Raw genomic sequence first — 21,967 nt, 5'->3', positions numbered from 1 at the left:
AAAAAGTAAAACCATTTTTAAAATTTTACCCCAAAAACATTTTTTTTTTATAAAAAAAAAAAAAAAAAAAAAAAAAAAAGGAAAAACCAGCCAATGCAGGCACCTTAAACTGTGACAGAAGCTCATCTGTAGCGCTGGAGCCTTGATCCGTTTCTCTTGTTTCTGCCAACCTCAAGATCTCTTCTATATCCATCTCCTGAAAATGAGAAAATGTGTTTTAACAGTCAAAAACGTAGCAAAACATTCCAGCCCAAATAATATTAACCTCCATACTGTCCTACCTGTGGTTCGGACTCCTCTCCCTCTGCCTCTTTGAACAGATCTTCAGCACCAAACTTGAGAATAGCGGTCAGTTCTTCTTTATTGAAGGGGTTTGAACTGTAAAAAAAAAAAAAAAGATAAAAATGTAAAAAAAAAAAAAAACAACAACATATAAAACAAGAGCTGAGTAGCTGCAATTACTGCAAGTCTCACTTTGAGTTTCCTGAGTTGTTATCCAGAACCGTTCGACCTGTCGTGTCCATTCTCTGAATGACCAGATGGTCCAAAACCATCTTCTTCTTTGCCCTCTCGATGATGTCCTCTTCCACCGTTCCTTTGGTGACGAGCCGATATATATTCACCTGCGAGGAAACACAATGTTTACAATGAAACGATCCTCTTAACTCCTCTTGGTACGACAGCAATTTCAGAAGGTTAAATGTAATATCTTTGTCATTTAGCAACGCAAGAATTTCAGACAAACCAACTTGTGCTAACTTTTGTGAATTTATTAAATCAAAGAAAACGTTGGGAGGATTTATGCTTTCATGCATATGTGGGGATAATCACCCTGCAATCTGAATCAGCCAGTAAAAGCCCGATTGGTGCATCTTTACGCATGCATGAGTCTTTCAGTTCTCTCACAGCGTGAAGCACGCTAACGCGCCAGCATCAACTCCAAACCACAAAACAAATGACTTAAATCATTTCATCGACAAAACGTGAATAGATGGAGTAAAATGGAATAAAACTAACCAATAGAAGAAGCCATGCACGCACAAATTTAACACGACATAATGAAATTTAAGACCTATGACGGAAAGGCCGGATAAATTTAGGACTTTAAATTACCTGCTTCTTCTGTCCGATCCTGTGGGCTCTGGCCTGGGCCTGCAGGTCGTTCTGAGGGTTCCAGTCTGAGTCGAATATGACGACGGTGTCCGCCGAGGCCAAGTTAATACCCAAACCTCCAGCTCTGGTGGATAACAGGAAGCAGAAATCCTGCAAAACAAAGGCAACGCAAAAAAAAAAAAAAAAAACATGAGTGTTTCTGGACAAAACATTCAGGGTCAGACTCCACTCCAGGTAGTGGTGTTAGATTTGACAGAATATTATGAGAGAAATTGCAACTTTCATCAACAGCAATTCAAAGTAGGCGTACCTCTGATCCCTCTGCATTAAAGTGGTCCAGCGCCTGCTTTCGGATTTCTCCCTTTATGGAACCGTCCAGCCGCTGCAAACAGTGAGATTCGCATTTTAAATATGCTCCGGTTATTTTCTGCAGACCGACCACAACACAGTAACGCAGCGACCGAGTCAGAGGAAACAATCTAAGTCGGGTGACTTGCAGAACCTCCTGCTGGTCTGCAGCAGCAAATAACTTGCTGATATAAATAAACCGAAGCCCGTGTCCAACAACGCTGACATCCGAGACTAATCCTGCTGAGTGCAACCTCTGAAGGACCCTTCAGTGTAAACATGCATACAAGCAAGGGTCAAAAACCGAAATCTGTTTTCAGAAAGAAGCCATTTGCTTTTGTTCAGGGACACTAAAAGAAGCTTTACTTTAAACGGGACAGAGAGACGGCAACGTTTCAAATTCAGTTTCTTCTGTTTTTACGTCCCACTGATTGAACAGAGGTTCCCATGTTGTGTCAAAGCTAATTTGAGCAGAGTATGGATGAAACGTTCAAATCTCACCTGAAAAGGGTATCGCTTCTTTGTGAGATATTCGGCCAGTATGTCCAACATCCTGACCATCTGGGAGAAGATCAGGACTCTGTTGCCTCGTTCGCGGAGTCGGGTCAGCAGCTTGTCCAGCAGGACCAGCTTTCCACTGCCCCTCACCAAAGCCTGGAAGAAATGAGGAAAAAAAAGAAAAAAAAACACATGAAGAACATTTCTTCTATAAAGTTTTGAAAGAATTTATGCCTAAATTCAACATATTGCTGTAATAATTACATTTACAGATTTTAATAAATTTTTGAGGATAAATATAAAAGGTCATTTAGTGATATTCTTACACAGGTTAAGCTTTAAATCTTAGAGGACCCGCAGAAAACAAGGTTAAAAAACGGTTGAGAGACTGAAGGAAAAAAAAAGACTAAAGAACAGGTTGGAGACAAAGGAATGAAGGAAAGGAGAAAGGACTGAAATGAAGTTTAAAACCACTGAAGGAAGTAGAGTGGAGGGAAGGAAGGAAAGAAAAACCGGCGATCAAATAAAGGACTGAAGAAAGACAGAAAGGAATTAATAAAATATGCTGAAGGGAGACATAGAAGTTTAAAGGAACAGAAAAGGAAAAAGAACAAAAATCTGATTCAAGAAAATACAGATTTGATCAAGAAGGGATTGAACGAAAGGAAGCTGAAGGGAAGAATTGAAAGTTTTAAAGGAAGGACAAATGGATTTAACAATTAGATGTTGAGGCAAGTATTAGAAAGGAAAAAAAAATATCATTTGTTCAATGTTCGTCCCAATCTGGAAAACACTTCAGACTTCTCCATGCATTCTGACTGCGTATTATAGATAACACCCAGCAGAAGCGTCCAGAGGAGACGCCTGGAGCTGAAGGAAGCTCAGGATGAGACAAACCTGGAGGGTTTCCAGCTGCGTTTCTCCGTCTCCCTCCTCAGGCTGCTTAATGAGGAAACTGTGGTTGCAGCACTTTTTAAGCTCCATCACAATGTTTAGGAAGCCACTGGAGCTGCCGCGGGTGCCTTTGGAGAGGGCTTTGTAATTCCTTGTTAAAATCCACCTGGAGAACAAGCAAGGACGGCACATTTAGTAAGACGTGATTTATAAAAAAAAAAAAATGATTCATGCAATTAAGGTTAGAGAGGAAAAACAATAAAAAAATCCTACTTGTAGAACTGTTTCTGCTGTGCCGACATGTCAACGCGGAGGATTTGCTCCACCTTGGCAGGTAGAGATTTCTCCACATCTTTCTTGACCCTTCGGAGCAGGAACGGCTCCAGCACTTTGTGGAGACTCTGATAGCCGTTGTCCCTCCCTTTTCCGTGTTCATTATCAAAATCCTCCCAGGAGTCAAACCTGAAGTGATAACAGATATTAAACAAGTCTCCCTCCTGTCTGTTTATTTTAAAGCGTGCGAAGCAGGACGTACTTGTCGGGCATGAGGAAGTGTAACAGAGACCAGAGCTCCTTGAGGGAGTTCTGAAGCGGAGTGCCGGTAATGAGGAGTCTATGGTTGGATCTGAACTCCATTAAGGATTTGTAGAGCAGGGAGTCATCATTCTTCAGCCTGTGAGCTTCATCCACACCCAGGAAGGCCCAGTTAATATTCCCCAGGACGCCCTGGAGTCAAAGATCACCACATTTTTAAGAATCTTTTAAAACGTTACAGAAGCAGAACAGAGACCTATCAAAAATAATGTCCCAACCTTGTCTTTAAGCAGAATCTCATAGGTAGTTAAGAGGGCGTTGAAACGGATTCTTTTGGTTTGATGGTTCACCCACTCGTAGTCACGGATCTAAAACACGAATCAACATGTGAGCCACGAGATGCTTAAGAAAAAAAAAACAGTCGGAGTCAAAGTCAAACGAACCGTTTTCCTGCTCATGACGTCGCCCAAGTAGACCACCACGTTCATGTCCGGAGCCCAGGTGTCAAACTCCCTCTGCCAGGAGGTCAGCGTGGACAGAGGCACCACCACCAGAAAGGGTCCGTAGAGCTGATGCTGGTGGAACAGGTAGGACAGGAAGGAGATGGTCTGGATGGTCTTCCCCAGCCCCATCTCGTCGGCCAGGATGACGCTGTTGCACCTGCGAGTGGAGAGCGGATTCTTTACTGGGATCAGAGCAACATAAAACCATCAACCCCGTCGGTAAACTACCTGCACCAGGAGTGAGCCAGCCAGTTCAGCCCGTCCAGCTGGTAATCTCTTAGCTCAAGGTTCTCATCGCCAATATACGATGGCTGTTTCTTTAAGGCGACAAACCTCGGCCGTTGCTTTAATACCTGAGATTGCAAAAAAAAATAAAAAATAAAATAAATTGTGACTTAAAAATTGTACTTCTGAGACGAAGCCATGTTTTGTTAGCTCTGCTTAACCTCCCACCTTGCAGTCCTTGGACGGGATGGTTTTACTGGAGTTGCGGCTCATGAAGCCGTCGATGCAGTGCTGAAACTTCTTCCTGACCAAGGCGCCGTCCTCCCAGCTGCACTCGGAGTACGGCAAGCCCATCCACTTGCACAGGTACTCCGGCTCGTTTGAGGACGGAGTCTTGTGACTGTGGGCTGTTTGAAAACACAGGGAACAATCAAACAAAAGTTAACAAGTTTGCAACCTTTTTAAAGTTAATTTAGTTAAAAGTCAGAATGCGAGGAGGAACGTACAGGGAAAATCAGAGGAACCTGGAGTCTTTCCCGTTTTGGTTGCTGTTGGTAAGAAAAAAGAAAAAAACATTAAAAAAAAAAAAGGGTTCTGGTTGAACAAGGAATAGATGGTGATGGATTGAGCAACGATGCTGAACTACTGGAGGCTACAGCTGAAAAACATCTCCAGAATCAAGTGTTTTCATTAAACTGGGAAACTTTGAGCTAGAGAGGAACTTCAAACGTAATCTCAAACAGTTCATAAACATCAGGACTGGGCTAAGTAAATGTACCAAGCTTCACCTGATTGGTTAAGTTTTCTCAGATTACCCATCGTACTGTTCCTACAGTCCAGAGTCGTTTCTGCTAAATGTCAGACTTGCCAGAGGTTCCACCAGCTGGATGAAGCTAAGAGCAAATCAGTGCTGCCCCCAACCCCACATGTTGCTTGCTAGTCGAGGGAGACTTAGCCAAAAGGCACAGTTCATTCAATTGATACAATTAGGGCTGTTGTAAACAAATATTTTAGTAAATCGAACACTCGGAAAAGCCCGTCTGATAGATTTTCCACGAGGAATTGTATTAATCGAGGTACTTGAATCACTCGAGGATTCATTACAGCCCTAAATATAGTTAATTTTATATGATTTTTTTTTTTAATACCATGAACTATGGTACTTTAAGTCAAGACTGTGCCTAGCTTCTGTGTAACCTGACCCAAAACCTTCAATCAACCCCCAAAACTCTTAAAGACTAGTTCTATAAAGCTGACACCTACACAGCAGCCTCTCATCTCTGCCACTGGTGAGATTTACAGCTTAAATATATAAATACCCTCATCAAGTCACACAAGGTGCTACCTTTGCCCTAAATATTGAACCTACAGTTGATAAATCATGAACAGAAGCAGCTTTAAGCTGCAGAGTAAACCGATATGCAGCATGAGTTCAGCCACATAACAGGATTTTAGACGACTGTTAAAAGGTTTGCAGACTTTAAAAGACATTATTATGTGTTCAAATGTTCTGCTGGTAGATACCTTGCTTTTGGGGGCACATTTAGAGCAACCCCACTGCTAAAAACAAAATGTCTGCATTCGTGCACCCCCAGCAGTCCCTGAGTTTATGCAGATACATCTATAAATTACTTTGAAATCATCACTAGCTTTGGCTTCATTACAGTAATAATTTATTTAAAAAAGAAAAAAAAGAAAATGAAAAACAACAGATAATGTAATCGCCCTTATTTTCATTTATTAATATCTTGTCAAGTATTTCTCATGTCTGTAAGACAGGATCCCATCCCAATACATTCTACTAAGTAAATAATGGATGTTGGATTTTTATATTTTTTTTCCCAGATTATACAGGATCTGTGCCAATACTAAACTTAAATCAGAAAGTAGCAGTACCCATCCTGAGGAGCTGTTGCTAACTTCTTACCAATGACTCGCTCCACAACTTGAAACTGCTTGGTCAGGTCAGCTGTGAGCTCCTGCTGGCAGTTATGAAACTCCACATCCTCCGGAGACGCTTTATTTAACCTGAAAACGGATTCGATCAGGTTTAAGTGGCAGGTCTGGAAGGACGATTTGTGAAGTAAACAACAGTAACATGAAGACAAACGCTCTCACCAAGCATTCAGCTCATCGTTTTTCTTCTTAAAGTTGTCCAGTTTCTTCAGCCCCTTGACCTTCTGCTGCGTTAGCGAGTCGATGCTCTCCCAGGTGTTGTGGATGTAGGACCAGCCCTTCCACTTGATCAGATACTGAGTCTCTCCTTCATCTTTCTCGGGATCGAAACCTTCACACGGGTCCCCGTTCTCCTCCACGGCGTACACAGTGGTGGAAGCTCCAGTGGCTGAAAACGCCCAAACATTGAGTTTGAAAACTGATCTGAAGCTTTTTTTTTTTTTACTTCAACTTTGTTCAGGAAGCAAGCAAAAGGGAATCACCTCCTTTGCTGCCGGTCCTGCAATCGAGAACCCTCTCGATGGTCTCGCTGTCGTCGTCCTGCTGCTCCTCACCAGCGTCTCCGGTCATTTCGATCAGGTCATCAGAGTCAGTTTCGAAGTCATGCTGATCTTCTTTATAGCTAAATAACACAGTATGAAGGGAGATTTTAGTTCATCTTCAATTTCTTACAACTAGAATCAATAAGTGTGAAGGAAAGAAAAAGTACAGATTGTTTATATTTTAAAATGAGTTTAGGTGTGCTGGTTGTGAAATGTCTAAAATCTCTGACTGAACTTTGTCTTTAGGGAAAAAAAAAAAAAAAAAAAATTCACCTCTTAATTTTTGTGGCCCCTCTTCTTCGAGTCTGTCTCTTTGGAGTGTCTTCTTCGTCGTCGTCGTCATCGTCGTCGTCGTCATCGTCGTCGTCTTCAGCTGACGATTCCTGTTTTCTCAGCTTCCTTCCTTTTTGAGACGGCTGCTTTTTTGATGATTTGGTCTGAGGCCTGTGGGGAAAAAAAATAAGCATAGAAACAAAAGCCTTAAGAAACACACAAAAAGCCAATCAAGGTGCCTTCAAAAAGTATTCACATCCCTCTGACCTTCCTTTTCTTTTCAGTTAAAACTGAACTTTGACCCAATTTTCTGGGATTTGATGAATAGTTGTGACGAGGAAGGAAAAAAATAGAGTTTGGGTTATTTCTCTACTAACTTTGCACAGTAAGACTTTTTACCCAAACTTTAGAAAATACGTCAAGCTCAGTCAGATTGGATGACGCAAATAATTTTAAACTCTTGTAGCAAATGTTGAATTGGATTTAGGTCTGAATGAATACGTTTTACCAATTAAGTGGCCAATTTGGTTCCACTTTTGTTTTTGTTTTTTTAAACTTAGAGTAAAAGGTGCTGAATGCGAGATTAAAAACGTAAAATAAAACCTACATTTTCCATGCCCTTTCAAAATAATAGTGTTGATCTTTCCCTTGAAGTCTGTATAAAATACACCGTCGTTTGTGGTTGGGGTATGAAGACTTTTTCAAGGCACAATACATCGAGATGCAGCAGTCTGGTTGTTGTTGTTGTTTTTCAAATCAAAGAATGAATAGTAAATGATTGGGTGACAGAGAAGGATTTTGGGATAACCATTGGGTAGCTGTCTGAGGGCCAGGCTTTGTTACACTCTTACCTTCTAGCAGGAAGTCGTCTGGATCTAACTTTTTTCTCTTCCTGCTCACTGTCTGAACTGTCGGATGTCTCCTCCTCCTCCTCCTCTTCATCAATTGAGTCATCATCTTTCCAGATATTTCTTATAACAAAGAAATGCCACAAGTTCACCCTCAAGGCCCGTCATAGCTGTTTATGCTCGCAGACCAAATTATGCTTAAATGGGGGCCACAACGTGTCCAGTGTGACCAAATTCAATCAGGGATGAGTCGCTGATTCGACCAATCAAATTTGACTTAAATGTAGAACACAACCTGGCTGATAGGCACAAACTGAGCCCATTCTGAGACAAACAGATACCCATTTATAAAGTAAGCATTGACATGACAAGCATCACAATATAGAGTCAAATTGGCTGGGGAATGACACAGGCGTGAAAACAAAAGACTACTGTAAGGATGAAATGCTTAAAAAAAAAAAAAAAAACTCACTTGCAAAATTTATGTTAAAATAATATGACTATGATAGAATATTAAAGAAACAGAAAAACATATTCCAGCCCTTCCTACTTACTCCTTTTTCTTTGTTCGAGAAGATTTTCTTTTAGGGCTCTCGCTCTCCGAGTCGCTGCTGCCCTGTAGAGGAAGCCAACATGTCAGTAAACAATCCATCTAAAATGAGTTGTTGCACAAAATTTTCTCTAGATGGCACAAGTGACCGATGACGGTGAGCTGATTGAGTAGACAAAGCATTACATTTCAGGTTCCATTGTTCTCCCTTTAGTCTCTGTCACATCTGCTTACCTCAGCTCCGATGTTGAGACGAGCCGGCTCCTGTCTGCTGCGATTCGACCTCCTGACGCCGTACACATCGGGGTGTTCTTCCCACATCTGTAAACAAATCTGATGCTTGAAGGCAGAAATGGTAATGGAAAATAAAAACGCTTTAATTCTACACTTCTCATTTACTGCTGACTGGATGTCTGTCTGACTAATACTTAAAGTTTTTGGCAGGATATAACGTATCTGGCATTTGTAAAAAGTATGACTTATTCCCAAAGATTGGCAACACTTCTGTTATGTTTTGTGTCACCATTAATGTATTCATAAATCTCAAATTAAATTATTAAGCAACATTTGTCAACTTGAACCGTTATGTTGTTGTAAAATGACATCATAGTCAGTGGCCAATAAACATTAAGAAATGACTATTTGCATGCCTTTGAATCAACTGGACCTTTTATTCTGTACTAAGGTGAGAGAAGCCTAAAAAGGGAGATGCTAGTGTCTTATCCTGTTTGTGAGGGATAAACTTAAGTGTCCTGTGGATCACTACTTTTGGCCTTTAACTATTCAATGTTCCAACATATTCAAGACCAATCTGGGATGGTCAGCTTTAGACACAGCTCCAGGCCAAAACTCACAAAACTGGTTTACAATAAAAGATACTGTTCCTGTGAAAGAGTTCAACCATACGAGTCCTGCAAATCCAACCTTGATTGTATTAAGAGCCCAACTACCTAATCTGAGAGGTCAACCTTCACTTCCTGAAAGCTGGACCTGTAATCTGATTCAGAAACACTGATCCTCCCTTCCCATCATCCTCACCCGTCACCAGGAGTTCTAATCAAATGACCTTTACCTTCTTCACATCAGCCAGGCGCTCCTTCTTCCTGACTGGCTTGTCTTTGGCCTCGGAAGTGGCTTGCTGAGATTTGGACCCGGCGGACTCGCTCTCCGACTCGGAGCGGCTCTCCGACTCAGAGGAGCTGTTTGACTCAGAGTTATGCGATCGCCGCCTCACACTGCCATGCTCGCTCTCTGACTGACTTCCAGACTCGGACGCCGAACGGTTGGACTCCTCTGAAGCCGAATTGCTATAGAAAAACAAAATGTATTGATTCTTTTCTTGTGTGATGCAAATGTGTTTTATATTTCCTACAAGGCAACGAGTCCAACAAGGTAGATCAAATGCATGCATTCTCACAAACTTTGTGCAAACTGATCATCTGAGCATGTAGTGGCCCTCTTCCTATATTTCTTACAATTGCCAACATCAATTTTTCTACATAAACTCAAGGTGTAAAGATCACACACCCTAATAATCGATGATTCAGAATTTAGTTCCTCAATGTTCCATTTGAACCATTCTGGTTTTAGCGTGAACTCATAATACAACACATTTCAGCAAAACATGACTAAATAATAAACTACATCTCCATTCAAAACTAGTTTTTGAATTAATGAGGCAATCATAAACTTCTGCAATGGCCCTGCACTCAGTCCTATTAAAAATGTGTGAATTATTCTTAAAATGGAAGTCAATAAGAGGAAGCCATTCAATTTAAATAAACAGAACTATGTCTCATAAGTGGACTGGTCAAACATACAGTGAAAAATTAATCCATAAGCTTGACTGCTATAAAATATGTGTGTGACTTCTCTGTAATTTATTGAGAGATGCCATCGCACATATTAATAAATAGAGCCTTTACTTAAATTATTGCCGGCTGAATTGATAAAATCCGCTTTAAATTCAAACTTGTGCATTCAATTATTGTGAAAAAAAAAAAAAAAAAAAAAAAAGATCAATTGGCTCCATAAGCAGTTCAGCCTGTGCTCTTGGTAAGCCTGATACCTTTTGTTTACAAGAGCAGTTGTAGAAATTATCCTGAAAAATTCTGAATATTAAGACATATTAATGGTCTTAATATGTTTAAGACCATTAGTCTTAAACATATTATCTTATCACTCTTTAAACTGACACACTTATGACCCTTTACCACATGACTTCCAAGTTGTCCTTAATTGGGAGGAGGGTAACTTGAGCCTTTTTGTTTACGTTTAGAGATACATTAATACACCTTTGAATTCAGTATCAACAAGAAAACTGCACACGAAACCTCTTAGGAAATACGTCAGAGTTATTTTGGGTCTCTTTGCACATAAATTCCTCAACAGTAGACATAGGAGTAAGAGTTGTACACCGAAGGTCTAGGTCTTTTTAGCTTTTGCCCGTATCTTTTTCTGCATGCAGTACCTCTTTTGCACACATGGAGTCACTATCGGCCACAGTGAATAAATCTAAGTATCTTTAACAGAATGTCTGAGCATAATTAAAAGAAACAAAATGTTTTAATATTGTCCCTTTATGAAATTACAAGAAGGGATCAACAATAATAAAAAAAACTACGAAATAATACGATACAAAATGCAATAATGTGGCGGTAGTCAAGCCTTTGCCTCAATTCCTACTGCCCCTTTAAGAGCTAGATGAAGAGGGTGGGACGTGACTTTCTTCTTGAATTACTATTTGCTATTGAGCTGCTGCGTGACGTCAAGCCAATCACAGACCTGAACGCAGGCTCCTTTAAGCAATTGTACTTCCTGTTCCTCCTGTGTAGTTCTGAGACCAGTTTTAATAGACAAGTGAGCAAAGTAGCCACACAAACCAAGGGCCATTTTGTGACCTATGAGTATTTGTAAGCTGTGCTTTTTATGTTATATAAAACACAAATCCATTCAACTTTGTTTTGCTGCCTCAATTGATCTGATTGCACACTATTCTGATCTATAATTGTGTAAAGATGCAGAGCTGAAATCACAGGACACCATTTTACTCTCATCTTAAAAATACTAAAATGGCTGCCTGAAGATCACGCAGAAGACTACAAGGGTGATGTAACTTGCTGCAGTACATAGTGAGAGGAAAATTAGCTGCATTTAGCTTTCAAATGTGTGGTGTCTTCATTTACAGTGGAATATTCTTTATTGTTCCTCCATGGGGGGGAAAAATGGAAATATTTTTTTAAAAATCAGTAGCAAAGTGACAGGCATGCCAAAGAAAGCAGATTCTAAAGGCAAGTATATAGTTGTTTATTCTGACAAAAGGTCAGTAAGCCTTATAAAGAAACTAGTTATTTGTGGGGGTTTGGGGGAAATGGCTGATCAGGTCTGACACACTGTTACTGCATTGTCCTGACACCATAGAATGATCAAACAAAAACTTTATTGATTAAAGTATGTTTCCACTTCTTTTGAAACTTTTAGTCACGATATCTAGACATCAAGAATTATACAGTAAGAAAAACAAATGTCACCATATAAAGTGTACAGTTTGGTATGATGATAAATATTTAATAAGAAATCATTTCTTTGGCTACAGAGCTAAAAAAAGAAAAAAAAAAGAAAAACATTTGCAGAAAAGGCTTCAACTAAAACGTTACCCTCAAAATATCAAAGGCAGAATATTACAGCAAAGGTTGCAGATAATCTTGTATGCAAAATTATCTTCCTTGTTAAATTTCTTGACAATTCCTTTTAGCACAACAAACATAAATGATCACTACATGAGAGGAAAAAGTTGGATGAAAAAAAAATTACATGTACAAGTTACATCTGACTGGACACAGATGTAAAGCTGAAACTTAATGTCAAATATTGCAAACAGCATGTATTTAAAACAGCAGAGAAATTAAAATAATTTAAATATGTACTGATCAGTAAAGCCTCTAATCATACAAAAATAGATTTTAATAATCAGACGTGAATATCTGAAGCTTGTTGAAATACACTAAAATAAAAAAGTACACTCTAAAAAAGTACCTTGTAAAAACAACCAGTACAACATCCACAATACTGGATTTAAAAAAAAGTGTTGACAGGTAATGCAAGGTTTAAAAAATAAAAGGAATCTAAATATTTATAAATTGGTGCATTGCAGTACCGACTTTTAAGACAAGGTCATGTTACATGTTAAATTACATAATTTCATTTGGACCATAGCACAGGATATATAAGATTTCCTGTGGTCAAACATCAACATCTTGTGGGCAATGATGTCTGAACACAGGCCTAAAAACCTCAGTACCTAGAGTAAGAAATGGCAGGAAAAATCAGGGTGTGGCTATTAAACAATAGCAAGGTCATTCATGACACTAGTGATCTTCTTTAAAAAGCAAAGTTGCAAATGCAACACAGATGATCAACCATGCTTGAAAAGGTAAACAAACCAGATTTGGGGGAAAAAAATGTAGTGTAAAGTATAATGGATCATACCTTGAAGCATTACTCTGGGTCGATCCTTCGTCCTCTTGTTTTTTATTTTTATTCTTCATCATGATAATATCCTCAAGACTCGATGGTGATGATTTGTCCTTGTATTTACTGTCAAAAAGTTGAAGGTAGCATGAACTATCATAGAAGTCCCATCAGACTGCCTTTTCTCAGGTGGCAGATAAAACCCAGACGGTGCGACACGAAATGAGAAAATAATAAATCGACTGATTTGAAAATCATAATTTACATCACTAATTTAAATTAAAGGTAACAATAGTGATAGATACCGTTATAACAAATCAAGTATTATGCGTATATTCTCCAAAATAGTCCACAGATACAGCCGCATGCCGTGAATTTTAACTGCGTCATCGCATGAAGCATTACAAAAAGAATATATACAGACTACAAAATCGCTCAATTATTCCTTGCAAAATGTAAACAAATCAAATCAATGAGAAAACGTGCTAACCAACAAGACATCTAATAGTTTCTTTTTTTCCGCCTGGTCGCAGATTAAATATTTATCCGACTCGGATAAAAAAAAAATAAGCAGTATAAATTATAACTTTACAAATAACAAAAACGAGTTTGTTTCGAAAAGCTTTCAGGCCTTTAAAGTCTGCATTGCCTGACAGCGCGACAGAGGCGAAGAGCAGCAGCACACTAAAAATGGAGGCGCGCCATGGCTGCCGGAGCCCAGTATGGAAAACAACGACAAGCACACGGCCAGAACAGACGGCTCCTCCAGCTCTCAAAATCAGCCAAAAAGAGACACAAAACGCACAAAATCCCCCTAAAAAGCGACCGCGTGAACACAGAGCACAAATTTACATGAAAACTAGTCGGCATCGATCGAAGACGAGCAAGAGAATCGGTCTGACAAAACCCAGGGCAGCCTTCCCAAGGCTCAGCCGCCATCTAGAGCTCCTTCCCTGCTCTGAAAGCTTTGCTCTTGATTGACGTTATTTCCATTTACCCCACACTCAGGTGATGCCTAAGTCCCACCCCTTTTATTATGTTTAAATTTTACTTTATATAAACTAACAGATGATTTAAAACTTAGCAAACAAGCCCCAAAATTAAACCCTTTATTCACAATTACCAAAAGGTTATACTAGACTGTAAAAAACTATATATTTTGCAGCAATTACATCACTTCCTGTTCAGCCAGGAAGAAGGACAAGCAGTAGCCATTTTATAACGTCTTTCACTGTGTGCTTAGGAAACCATATGAATTGCGAACAAAGCTCTTTGATTAATTATGTACGTTTATTAATTAATGAGAAACCTTTAAAAATAAACAGCACCATAACATAATTTACCAATTAAACATCAAAACTTGGAAAGACTAAGTTATAATAATCCACCAACATTGGACACAAAAGAAAGGCAAACCACCTTAATTGCATTTAAAATGCAACACTATAATCTGCTTCGAGTTTTATGCGATGTCAGAATCAAAACGTGCCAGGTAAACTTTTGATTTTCCAACTGTTCGACTAATGAAACAAGGCCAATACGAGTACACACTTTATTTAAAAACAACATTTGAATGTTAAATGTACAAAGATTGATTTTCGAAACAATTCCGATTTCCTCCTAGCATTGGCGATCCAGTGTCCATGTTGTGGTACAAAAAAAAAAATAAAAAAATAAAAAATAAAAAATAATTCCACTCCCAAAATCCATTTAGAAAAAAGGTTTCATCTTGACAATATTTGGCTAACTGCCAAATCGCTTGCCATCTTCGCGTTAAACAACGCTGTCTCCACTGCAGCAATATCCAGTTGATTGGTGTCTTGATAGGATAAAAAAAAAACAACAGAAGAATTGTAAGCCCACAGTGGAACTAAAAATATACGATTGACTGACTTGCTAACAGATAAACGCATGAAAAAACTACAGTAAAAACAAATGAACTACTTGGCTAGGTTTCAGTTGTGTTAGCAAAAGCTGTTAGTGTTCTGTAATAGAATATAAATGTATAAAGTAAAATCTCAAGTAAAATATTTTTGTCATTAACCGTAATTAACAGTCAGTATGACAATGTACTGGATAAAAACAATTGGGTATTGTAGAGTTTGTAGTAACTTATTCTGATTCATACGCGCATACATTTTAGCAGACGTTTAAATTCCAGTACAACACAAAATTTTATAAGAACTAACAAATAAAGACTTGCACATGGGACTTGTTAGCAACAGGTTAAAGTATAATGCAACAATATGCATGTCACTGTTTACTTTGCTACGTTTGGTGGGCCATGAAAAGTTTTGAATAGTTCTCATTAAGTAAATGCCAAAAAAAGCAAAATAACAAAAAAAAAAGTAATTAAGTGGCCACTAGGGGCAAATGCATCAAAGCATTTTACACCAAAAACATTTTTATTTTGTGGGAAAAGTTGGTTGAGCCACAGTTGTAACCAAATTACAATTACACAAAATATAAACTCAGCAGATTAGCAAACAACACACATTAAAACCAAAATAAAATCTATCGTTTTAATGGATCAGGTTAACTTTCAAACAACCAAGTTCCGACCACCAACACGTTAACACCCTCACAACTTGATAAAGATGTTGTTCTGAGTGTGGAAAACCTAATGTATGCCTTAACATCGGAACAAGTGTGTTGCTTAAGACGCAACTAACTACTTGAATATTCAGCAAAAATAATGGCAAGTCAAGAAAAAAAAATAACTTTTTCTTACAAGTGCCACAAGGAGGCAATCCTAACAATATCTAAGAAAAAAAACAAAACTGAATTAACTTTTATCAAAAGTTAAACCAGTTAAAGTAGCTGCATTTTGCATACACTGATAAAATAAACACATGGTTTGAGAATGCCTCCACCAGCTCATATGTACTGCTTGGTCAAGCCTTTATACCTAAAACTCAATGTGAGCAAGACACAGTTAATATAAAATAACTGGGCCAGATTTCCTAACTCTATTAAAATAGGATGGCAAATGGTATTCACACTTCCTCATATTTCAATATTGAAATGGGAGGAACTTACAAAGTTGTCTTCTTTCTATTCAGATTTGGAACATCTTCTTGCAAGTCTTCTGTGTCTGCTGTGGAATAGAAAAAGGAAACAATTAATGATAACCACTAACCTACATGAGGTCTGCAACATTTCCCTTTTTAGGTTCACAACAAAAAAATCAAAAAGGGTTTAAGTCAATGTGATAAATATATAGATAAAGATTTGAACCAATGGTGTGGCTTCAGATAAAAATATTACACCCTAAGGCAGAAACAACTATGAGGTTTCCCATTGGACTGTATTGAGACTCCAGTTTACATTAAAAAATAAACATTTAAAACTAGTTCCATTTGTTCTTTTTGCCTATGATCTGCATTACAAGGTCAATACAATCTAAACAATTTAAAGAAACTATGGTGAAGAAATTTTGAGTCAAGGGGAATATTGGGTTACTTCTTGTAAAAATTACCACTTAAGATAAAAAAGAAAAAAAAAAAAGCAAACAAAACCAAAACTTCTTTCAACAAGTTCTGTTTGTCTTGACATTTTGACTTAAATATTGCGTTTTATCATAATATTTATCAGTTTTCCAGATTGCTAATACATTTTTATAACTTTATGATATAAACATTGTGCAATTTCTGTCCAAAAGGTGGAGGGACTGGGTGGGGCTACATGATAAATTGCAAATTTCTTGTTACAGTTTGCATTATTGCAAAGAACTGCTTGAAGTTAATGTTAGTTAATTAAGTAGCATGAATTCAGACTTTTCTGTGTTTGCAATCTATCCATTGACACCAGGTATTTTAGAGGTTGTAGAGTTGCCAAGATGGTAATTGTTTAATTGCCAAAATATCAGAAGTAAACAAGAAGCAACTTCTTCAAGAGAACTTTAGTTTTTGGTAGAAATCATTTGCGTCTCTACTTCAACACACCCGAGTCAAATAAGTATATCATTAGCAGGCTTCTGGAGAACTTGACTGCATACTGAGGAGGCCACTCAGACATTTAATTCAGGTGTGTTGGACCAAGACCACATGTAAAAGTTACATGACACCAGTCCTTGAGGAATGGAGTTGAAGGCCCCAGATGTATGGCTTGAGTTCAAAGTAGAAAGACATAAACACCGTTTACTTATTTTTTTATTTATCATAAGAGATTTTGTGATAACGATGTAAAAAACAAAATCACATACTGCATGTTTTCCCAAACACCCTGTAGTCGCAATGTTACTGTTTGGGCAAAGTTAATTCCAATGATAAGCATTAACATTTTATGTTTGATCCATTTTTGATAGGTGTTTAATCTGTACAAAAACATACTCTTGTACACAAATAGTTGGAGTAAGGTGTTAAATGTTAAGGAAGCATTTGGATATTCGAAACCATGCGAGTATGGCATAGGTTTTCAGAAGGAGTGCCATTTTGTTAGGAAAATTGTAACCACTGGTCTTAAAGACTTTGACTCAACGGTACTGAGGACAAATGGAACTCATCCATGATCAATTGAGAAACTGAAGTAAATTGGTTACTGAATTAATTACAAACTATTAATGCAGTAGGAAAACCTTTTTTTTTATTGTTTTAAAGATATTAAAACGATTTCCACGGAACACAGAATTTACAGCATGGTGGTCATTTGATGAAATACACGTTTGGTACATGTTTAACATTTCCATCATGTGTACTTCTGTTTTGACAACCGATTATATTCATTTTAAGCGCAAAACTATTGTTTACCAAATTGTAACCAACCAATTTAACATTTCCAAAAGTTTTTGTACTATGAAAATCCCTGTTTATGCAACAGGTGAACTGAAGAAAACACTACCCAGAGGCATAAATATCAATATCAAGTGTTTTAGCAATATCAAGTTGCTAAAACACCACACATAAGTGTTACCATGTGACACTAGACTTTAATTTTAGGATGGGAGCTCAGTATGATCGGAAAATGATCAACAACAACTATTTTTTGTACTACTTTATAAATATGGATATGAGTTAAGGTGAAAAACAAAATTGGGAGCATAGGTTGTTGGGACTTTAAAGCCACCACTAGGGGGCAATGAAACTTAAACACGTTTTAAGCCAGGGGTAACCATAATTTTTCCTACCTTAATGTAACGTGTGAATTGACGGTAACCAATTTAGGTCAATCACTGCTATGCCTTTAAGTTGGTAAAAGAAGTAGTCACAGAGCGGAGTCGGTGAGTAGGTGTGACTGGGGGTTGGGATGTTATAGTCAACAAAGCTACAGTAGCTCCTTTGAATCAGTGATAATGATTTCATTTGTAGTCAGAAGAGGGGTTGGCTTTTTTTAGTCCAATTATCTTGATAGATAAGCTGGAGTCATCCATTTGCAGGGATAATTAAATAATGGGCAAGTGAAATTTTGCCTGATAAGAGTACTCTTGTCTTTGTAAAGGGTTTGTTAAGCTAACTTGCTAATTGAAAGCATATTACTTCATTGTGTAAAAGCAACACAGCTGGGTGAAAATAAATAGCCGAAGTGATCATCTGTTGCAGAGTGGAGTTCCAAATTAACAAATGCAAATTGTGTTAAAAGGGTTTAGTGTAACACAGCGGTTTATGTATTTTAAGGTGAGAGCATTCATAACAAACTAAAAAATCCCCAGTTAAGTAAAGCCCTGCCCCACTACTTTTGGTTTGGCCATATTTAGCCTGGATTTATTATAACAACATACATCTTACTTGAGTGTCACTTTGTGTTGTGAAACGTGTTAAATGTAAGTAAGTGTTGAACCAGTTTATCAGTAATGTAAAATTTGATTTTAATAAATATATGTGCATGACAGGCTAGCTATTTATAATATATTCTCAATTAATTGAAATGAGATCAGATGTTGATTTTTGACATGGAATAGGGTGTTGAAGTTGACTCTTCGTTGTTATGCCTTGGACCTGCCAAAGGAGGCAGTCACACAGTTGAGGTTGCCTGAAATCGTGAAGTGAGGGGCAACAATACATTATAATAAATGGTAGTTCAGTCATTCATTGGCTTCACAACTTTAGTTGGAAATTGTTTTGAGATATGCCAAGTGGTTCACCACGAGTTATCGATAGCTGTAAAAGTTTGTTTAAATTCGCAAATTTATCGTGAAACTGTATTTTGACAAGGGGGCTATTGATATGACGTTTCCGTTTGTATGGCCGGAACCATGTAAAACATATGTTTTGCAATACAAATACTTATACTAGAAAAGACGTAGTCAGGGTAACCTAGTTTCAAGCTAGCCAGTACGTGAGCCTGCCAGAAATACATAGTTTGTCATCACACATAAAACCACTTACAAGTACTCGTTTGCCAGAGCTTACATTTCTTTAAGACAATACGAAAGATAAATCAGGAGCTGATTTATCTTTCGTATTAAGATAATACGAAACATACGACACAAATAACATACATTTGGTCATCTAACAACATTTTTCAATTTGTGTTAAGAATAATACTTACAGATTTCCAATGCAGAATGAATCCGTCAAAGTTCTTCAATTCGCGCCGCCTAACCTTTAAAACAGAAACATAACGATTCAGAAAAGACAAGAGAAAACAGCCCACCCTACTGGTTACACATATATATGTATTGTAGTAAAGACAAAGAAAATTGTAAGTGCACAGGACAGCTTGAATTACATAAAATAAAACATACCATTCTACATGTTCGAAGCAATCTTCAATTTGACGCTCTCTGCAAAACATCAATCGGAATTTCTGTAAAAAAACAACAAAACAAAGCATAATTGTGATTACTCATGCCAAACAAATTTGCAAATTCCTGTTGCCAATAAAACCAGTAACTGATTTTCATGCCTACCATACATAAATTTGAACTGGTAAATGGTTCATTAAATAGTGATAAAGTATTTGTATATTTAGTCAATGAAAGGTTTGATTTTTGAGGGTCTTAGTGTTTCAAAATCCCAAGTAAATCTGTCTTAGACCGTGGCATCCATTTCAGAACAGCCTTCAGTCGACATTTTGTCTATGTGCTGGGTGATACTAATCCTTTGGATTTTAAAGTAGTGCCTGATTCAAATAACTAATTAAAGACTTGATATAATCTATTTCACTGTTGACTTTAAAAGCAAATGTCTCAATATCCCTCTTTGTGAGACAGAGAAATTAAGAGAAATTTATTTATTTATTTATTTATTATATATCAAATAGATTTTCTTCATATTAACAAGTTTAGTTAGAATTTCTAACTTAAAATTATTTACTGACATAAACTAAAGCAGGAATATCCCCAAAAAAGAAAGACTTATGGTAAATATCCATATTACTTCTCTATTCAGTACCTCAAAGGGTTAAAAGCCAACACCCTATTTTGTATTTCGACATATATCTAAGCTTTTATAACATAAAGAACCTTTAGTTAGCAATCAGGTCAAACATAGTAAGGTGTGGGGTCCAAAAGTACAGAATTATTATCAAAAGTTATATTTTAAACGTTTTAACAAGTTCTCACTATCTGTTACTATTGTTTAAAATGACTAAGCATTTTGAAAAACCCTTTTCCAGAAAATCTGCTACAAACTACATTTGCAATCTTTATGAAATGATTATACCGAAAAAAGAAAGATTTTATTTATTTTTTTGTCATGTCCAATACGATGAAAAAGCTCAAAAACTGAATAAACTGAAAATAAACAAAAATGTGAATAAGGCTGTTGTGTTGTTGTCAACTGATGTCAATAAAACGTTTAAAAAACGAAAGATGAAGGCAATTGTCTTGTTTTTGTCGAGTAAAACCAGAGAAGAGTATTTTGCCCTCTCAAGGACAAAGCAAATTTTAAATGCGTAGGTTAAAATAACTCCAAATACATCAAGAATAAATACACTTCTCCACACATGAACCGAGTTAGCTCAAAACACAGATAGCAAACATGCAAAATTTGTAAACTAAAACATAATTGTAAGCTTTTTACAGTATGTTAAAGGTTTTCTCCATTCTTCGCGGACAACACACCATGGCCATTTTTACAACACTGCGCCTAACTGTCGTTCTTTCCACCATATTGCCATGCGCGCCTGATTCATATTTTACGGCTAATAATACAGGATTTCTCGCAGTTTCTTACCAATTTCATCAGCCGTGGCTACCCCCCATCGTCTACCGCCGCCACCGTCGCATTTAGGGGAGATTTTCGTCGTTTTGGTGGGGTTTTGAGCTGCGCCGTCGCCCTCTTCATCTTGCCCGTCCTTCGCACCTCGCTTCTCTGCTGAGTCTGTCCTCCTCTCCGCCTCTGCCTGCGATCATATCCTTCAACGGCTCTGCCCACTTTCCTCTCAACGTAAGCCAAACTTCACTTCCTCTACAGCCCCATCCAGACAGCTGGGGCAACCCAAGTAACCGGAGAAAGGCCAGAAAAACTAGCATTAAATGACCATGGACAAGTTTAAACTTTTCTTTAGAAACATTCTTACTAACATGAAAAGCTATAACAGCAAATATGTTTTTTTTTATTTGATTTTTTTTTTTGTCGTAAAATCTCTTCGCACCCAAACTATAAAGGCAAAATTAAGTTTAACTGGGTTTGAGTAAATTGATTTTCTCACCAGAGGCCAATAAAGAAAATATAAACCAAAAATAGTAGAGTATTGAATTAAAGTGCAACTAATTTTAGTCTTTTGGTCATAACCAGAGCATAATAAATTTGAATTTGGTGTAACATTCTTTTCACATAGGTGTAAATATAAAATATATAAGGAGTAAGCAGAAATTTGGCCCGTTTTCAAATATTCTGAGACCTTCCACATCTGAATTTGCACTATAGCAAATGCCATCACTGCTCATTTGTGGCTGGATGGGTGCTTACTGATACTCTGAACATATGTCATAAAAAAGACTTTACTTACCATAATAATTAATATTTTAGTTTTATCTGGTATTGTTTTGTGGTTAAAAAATATATATGTGAGTCAATATTTTAATTGCATTTTTAATGTAGGACCAGTACAATAATTTGACAGATGAATTTTAAAAAAGTCAGAAACGCAGTGAACTCACTCATGGTCAGTTTGTTTACCCATGGTTGCCAACTACCTCTATCTCACTTTTTTTTCTCTGCCCAGGTAATTCTCATCATAAATCAATAAGTGGCTTGCACTCAAACTTTGCAGTTTTGGTCATCTTGTACCTTAATACCTTTCTAACATTTTTCAGATATGAAATGGTAT

The 21,967-nt window shown here is 37.5% G+C and overlaps 1 protein-coding gene across 2 annotated transcripts in view; it reads right to left on the bottom strand.

The window, feature by feature from the left end:
• Positions 1-21,125, bottom strand: part of chd2 (chromodomain helicase DNA binding protein 2) — a 32,003-nt gene extending 10,878 nt beyond the window's left edge. The window contains exons 1-27 of one of the 2 annotated variants that reach the window (XM_015019609.1): positions 20,869-21,125; positions 19,437-19,498; positions 19,241-19,294; positions 15,794-15,851; positions 12,773-14,573; positions 9,357-9,591; positions 8,519-8,605; positions 8,289-8,350; positions 7,738-7,857; positions 6,887-7,057; positions 6,554-6,693; positions 6,234-6,459; positions 6,043-6,143; positions 4,622-4,663; positions 4,344-4,522; positions 4,119-4,243; positions 3,831-4,047; positions 3,666-3,755; positions 3,389-3,579; positions 3,127-3,315; positions 2,857-3,019; positions 1,963-2,115; positions 1,424-1,495; positions 1,114-1,263; positions 475-623; positions 282-378; positions 104-196 (exon numbers count right to left, since the gene is read on the bottom strand). In XM_015019609.1, the coding sequence (XP_014875095.1) occupies positions 104-196; positions 282-378; positions 475-623; positions 1,114-1,263; positions 1,424-1,495; positions 1,963-2,115; positions 2,857-3,019; positions 3,127-3,315; positions 3,389-3,579; positions 3,666-3,755; positions 3,831-4,047; positions 4,119-4,243; positions 4,344-4,522; positions 4,622-4,663; positions 6,043-6,143; positions 6,234-6,459; positions 6,554-6,693; positions 6,887-7,057; positions 7,738-7,857; positions 8,289-8,350; positions 8,519-8,605; positions 9,357-9,591; positions 12,773-12,834 (3,114 nt within the window). In that variant the 5' untranslated portion in view covers positions 12,835-14,573; positions 15,794-15,851; positions 19,241-19,294; positions 19,437-19,498; positions 20,869-21,125. The remainder of the gene's footprint in view (positions 1-103; positions 197-281; positions 379-474; positions 624-1,113; positions 1,264-1,423; positions 1,496-1,962; positions 2,116-2,856; positions 3,020-3,126; positions 3,316-3,388; positions 3,580-3,665; positions 3,756-3,830; positions 4,048-4,118; positions 4,244-4,343; positions 4,523-4,621; positions 4,664-6,042; positions 6,144-6,233; positions 6,460-6,553; positions 6,694-6,886; positions 7,058-7,737; positions 7,858-8,288; positions 8,351-8,518; positions 8,606-9,356; positions 9,592-12,772; positions 14,574-15,793; positions 15,852-19,240; positions 19,295-19,436; positions 19,499-20,868) is intronic. The other variant, XM_015019610.1, reaches the window with a different exon arrangement.
• Between the last annotated feature and the right edge of the window lie 842 nt (positions 21,126-21,967).

This window comes from Poecilia latipinna, unplaced genomic scaffold (assembly GCF_001443285.1).
Source record: "Poecilia latipinna isolate Pla-1442-1.1 unplaced genomic scaffold, P_latipinna-1.0 Scaffold2457, whole genome shotgun sequence".
Lineage (NCBI taxonomy): Eukaryota > Metazoa > Chordata > Actinopteri > Cyprinodontiformes > Poeciliidae > Poecilia > Poecilia latipinna.
Note: the sequence above shows the minus strand (reverse complement) of the source record. Positions and strands in the feature narration are given on the sequence as shown.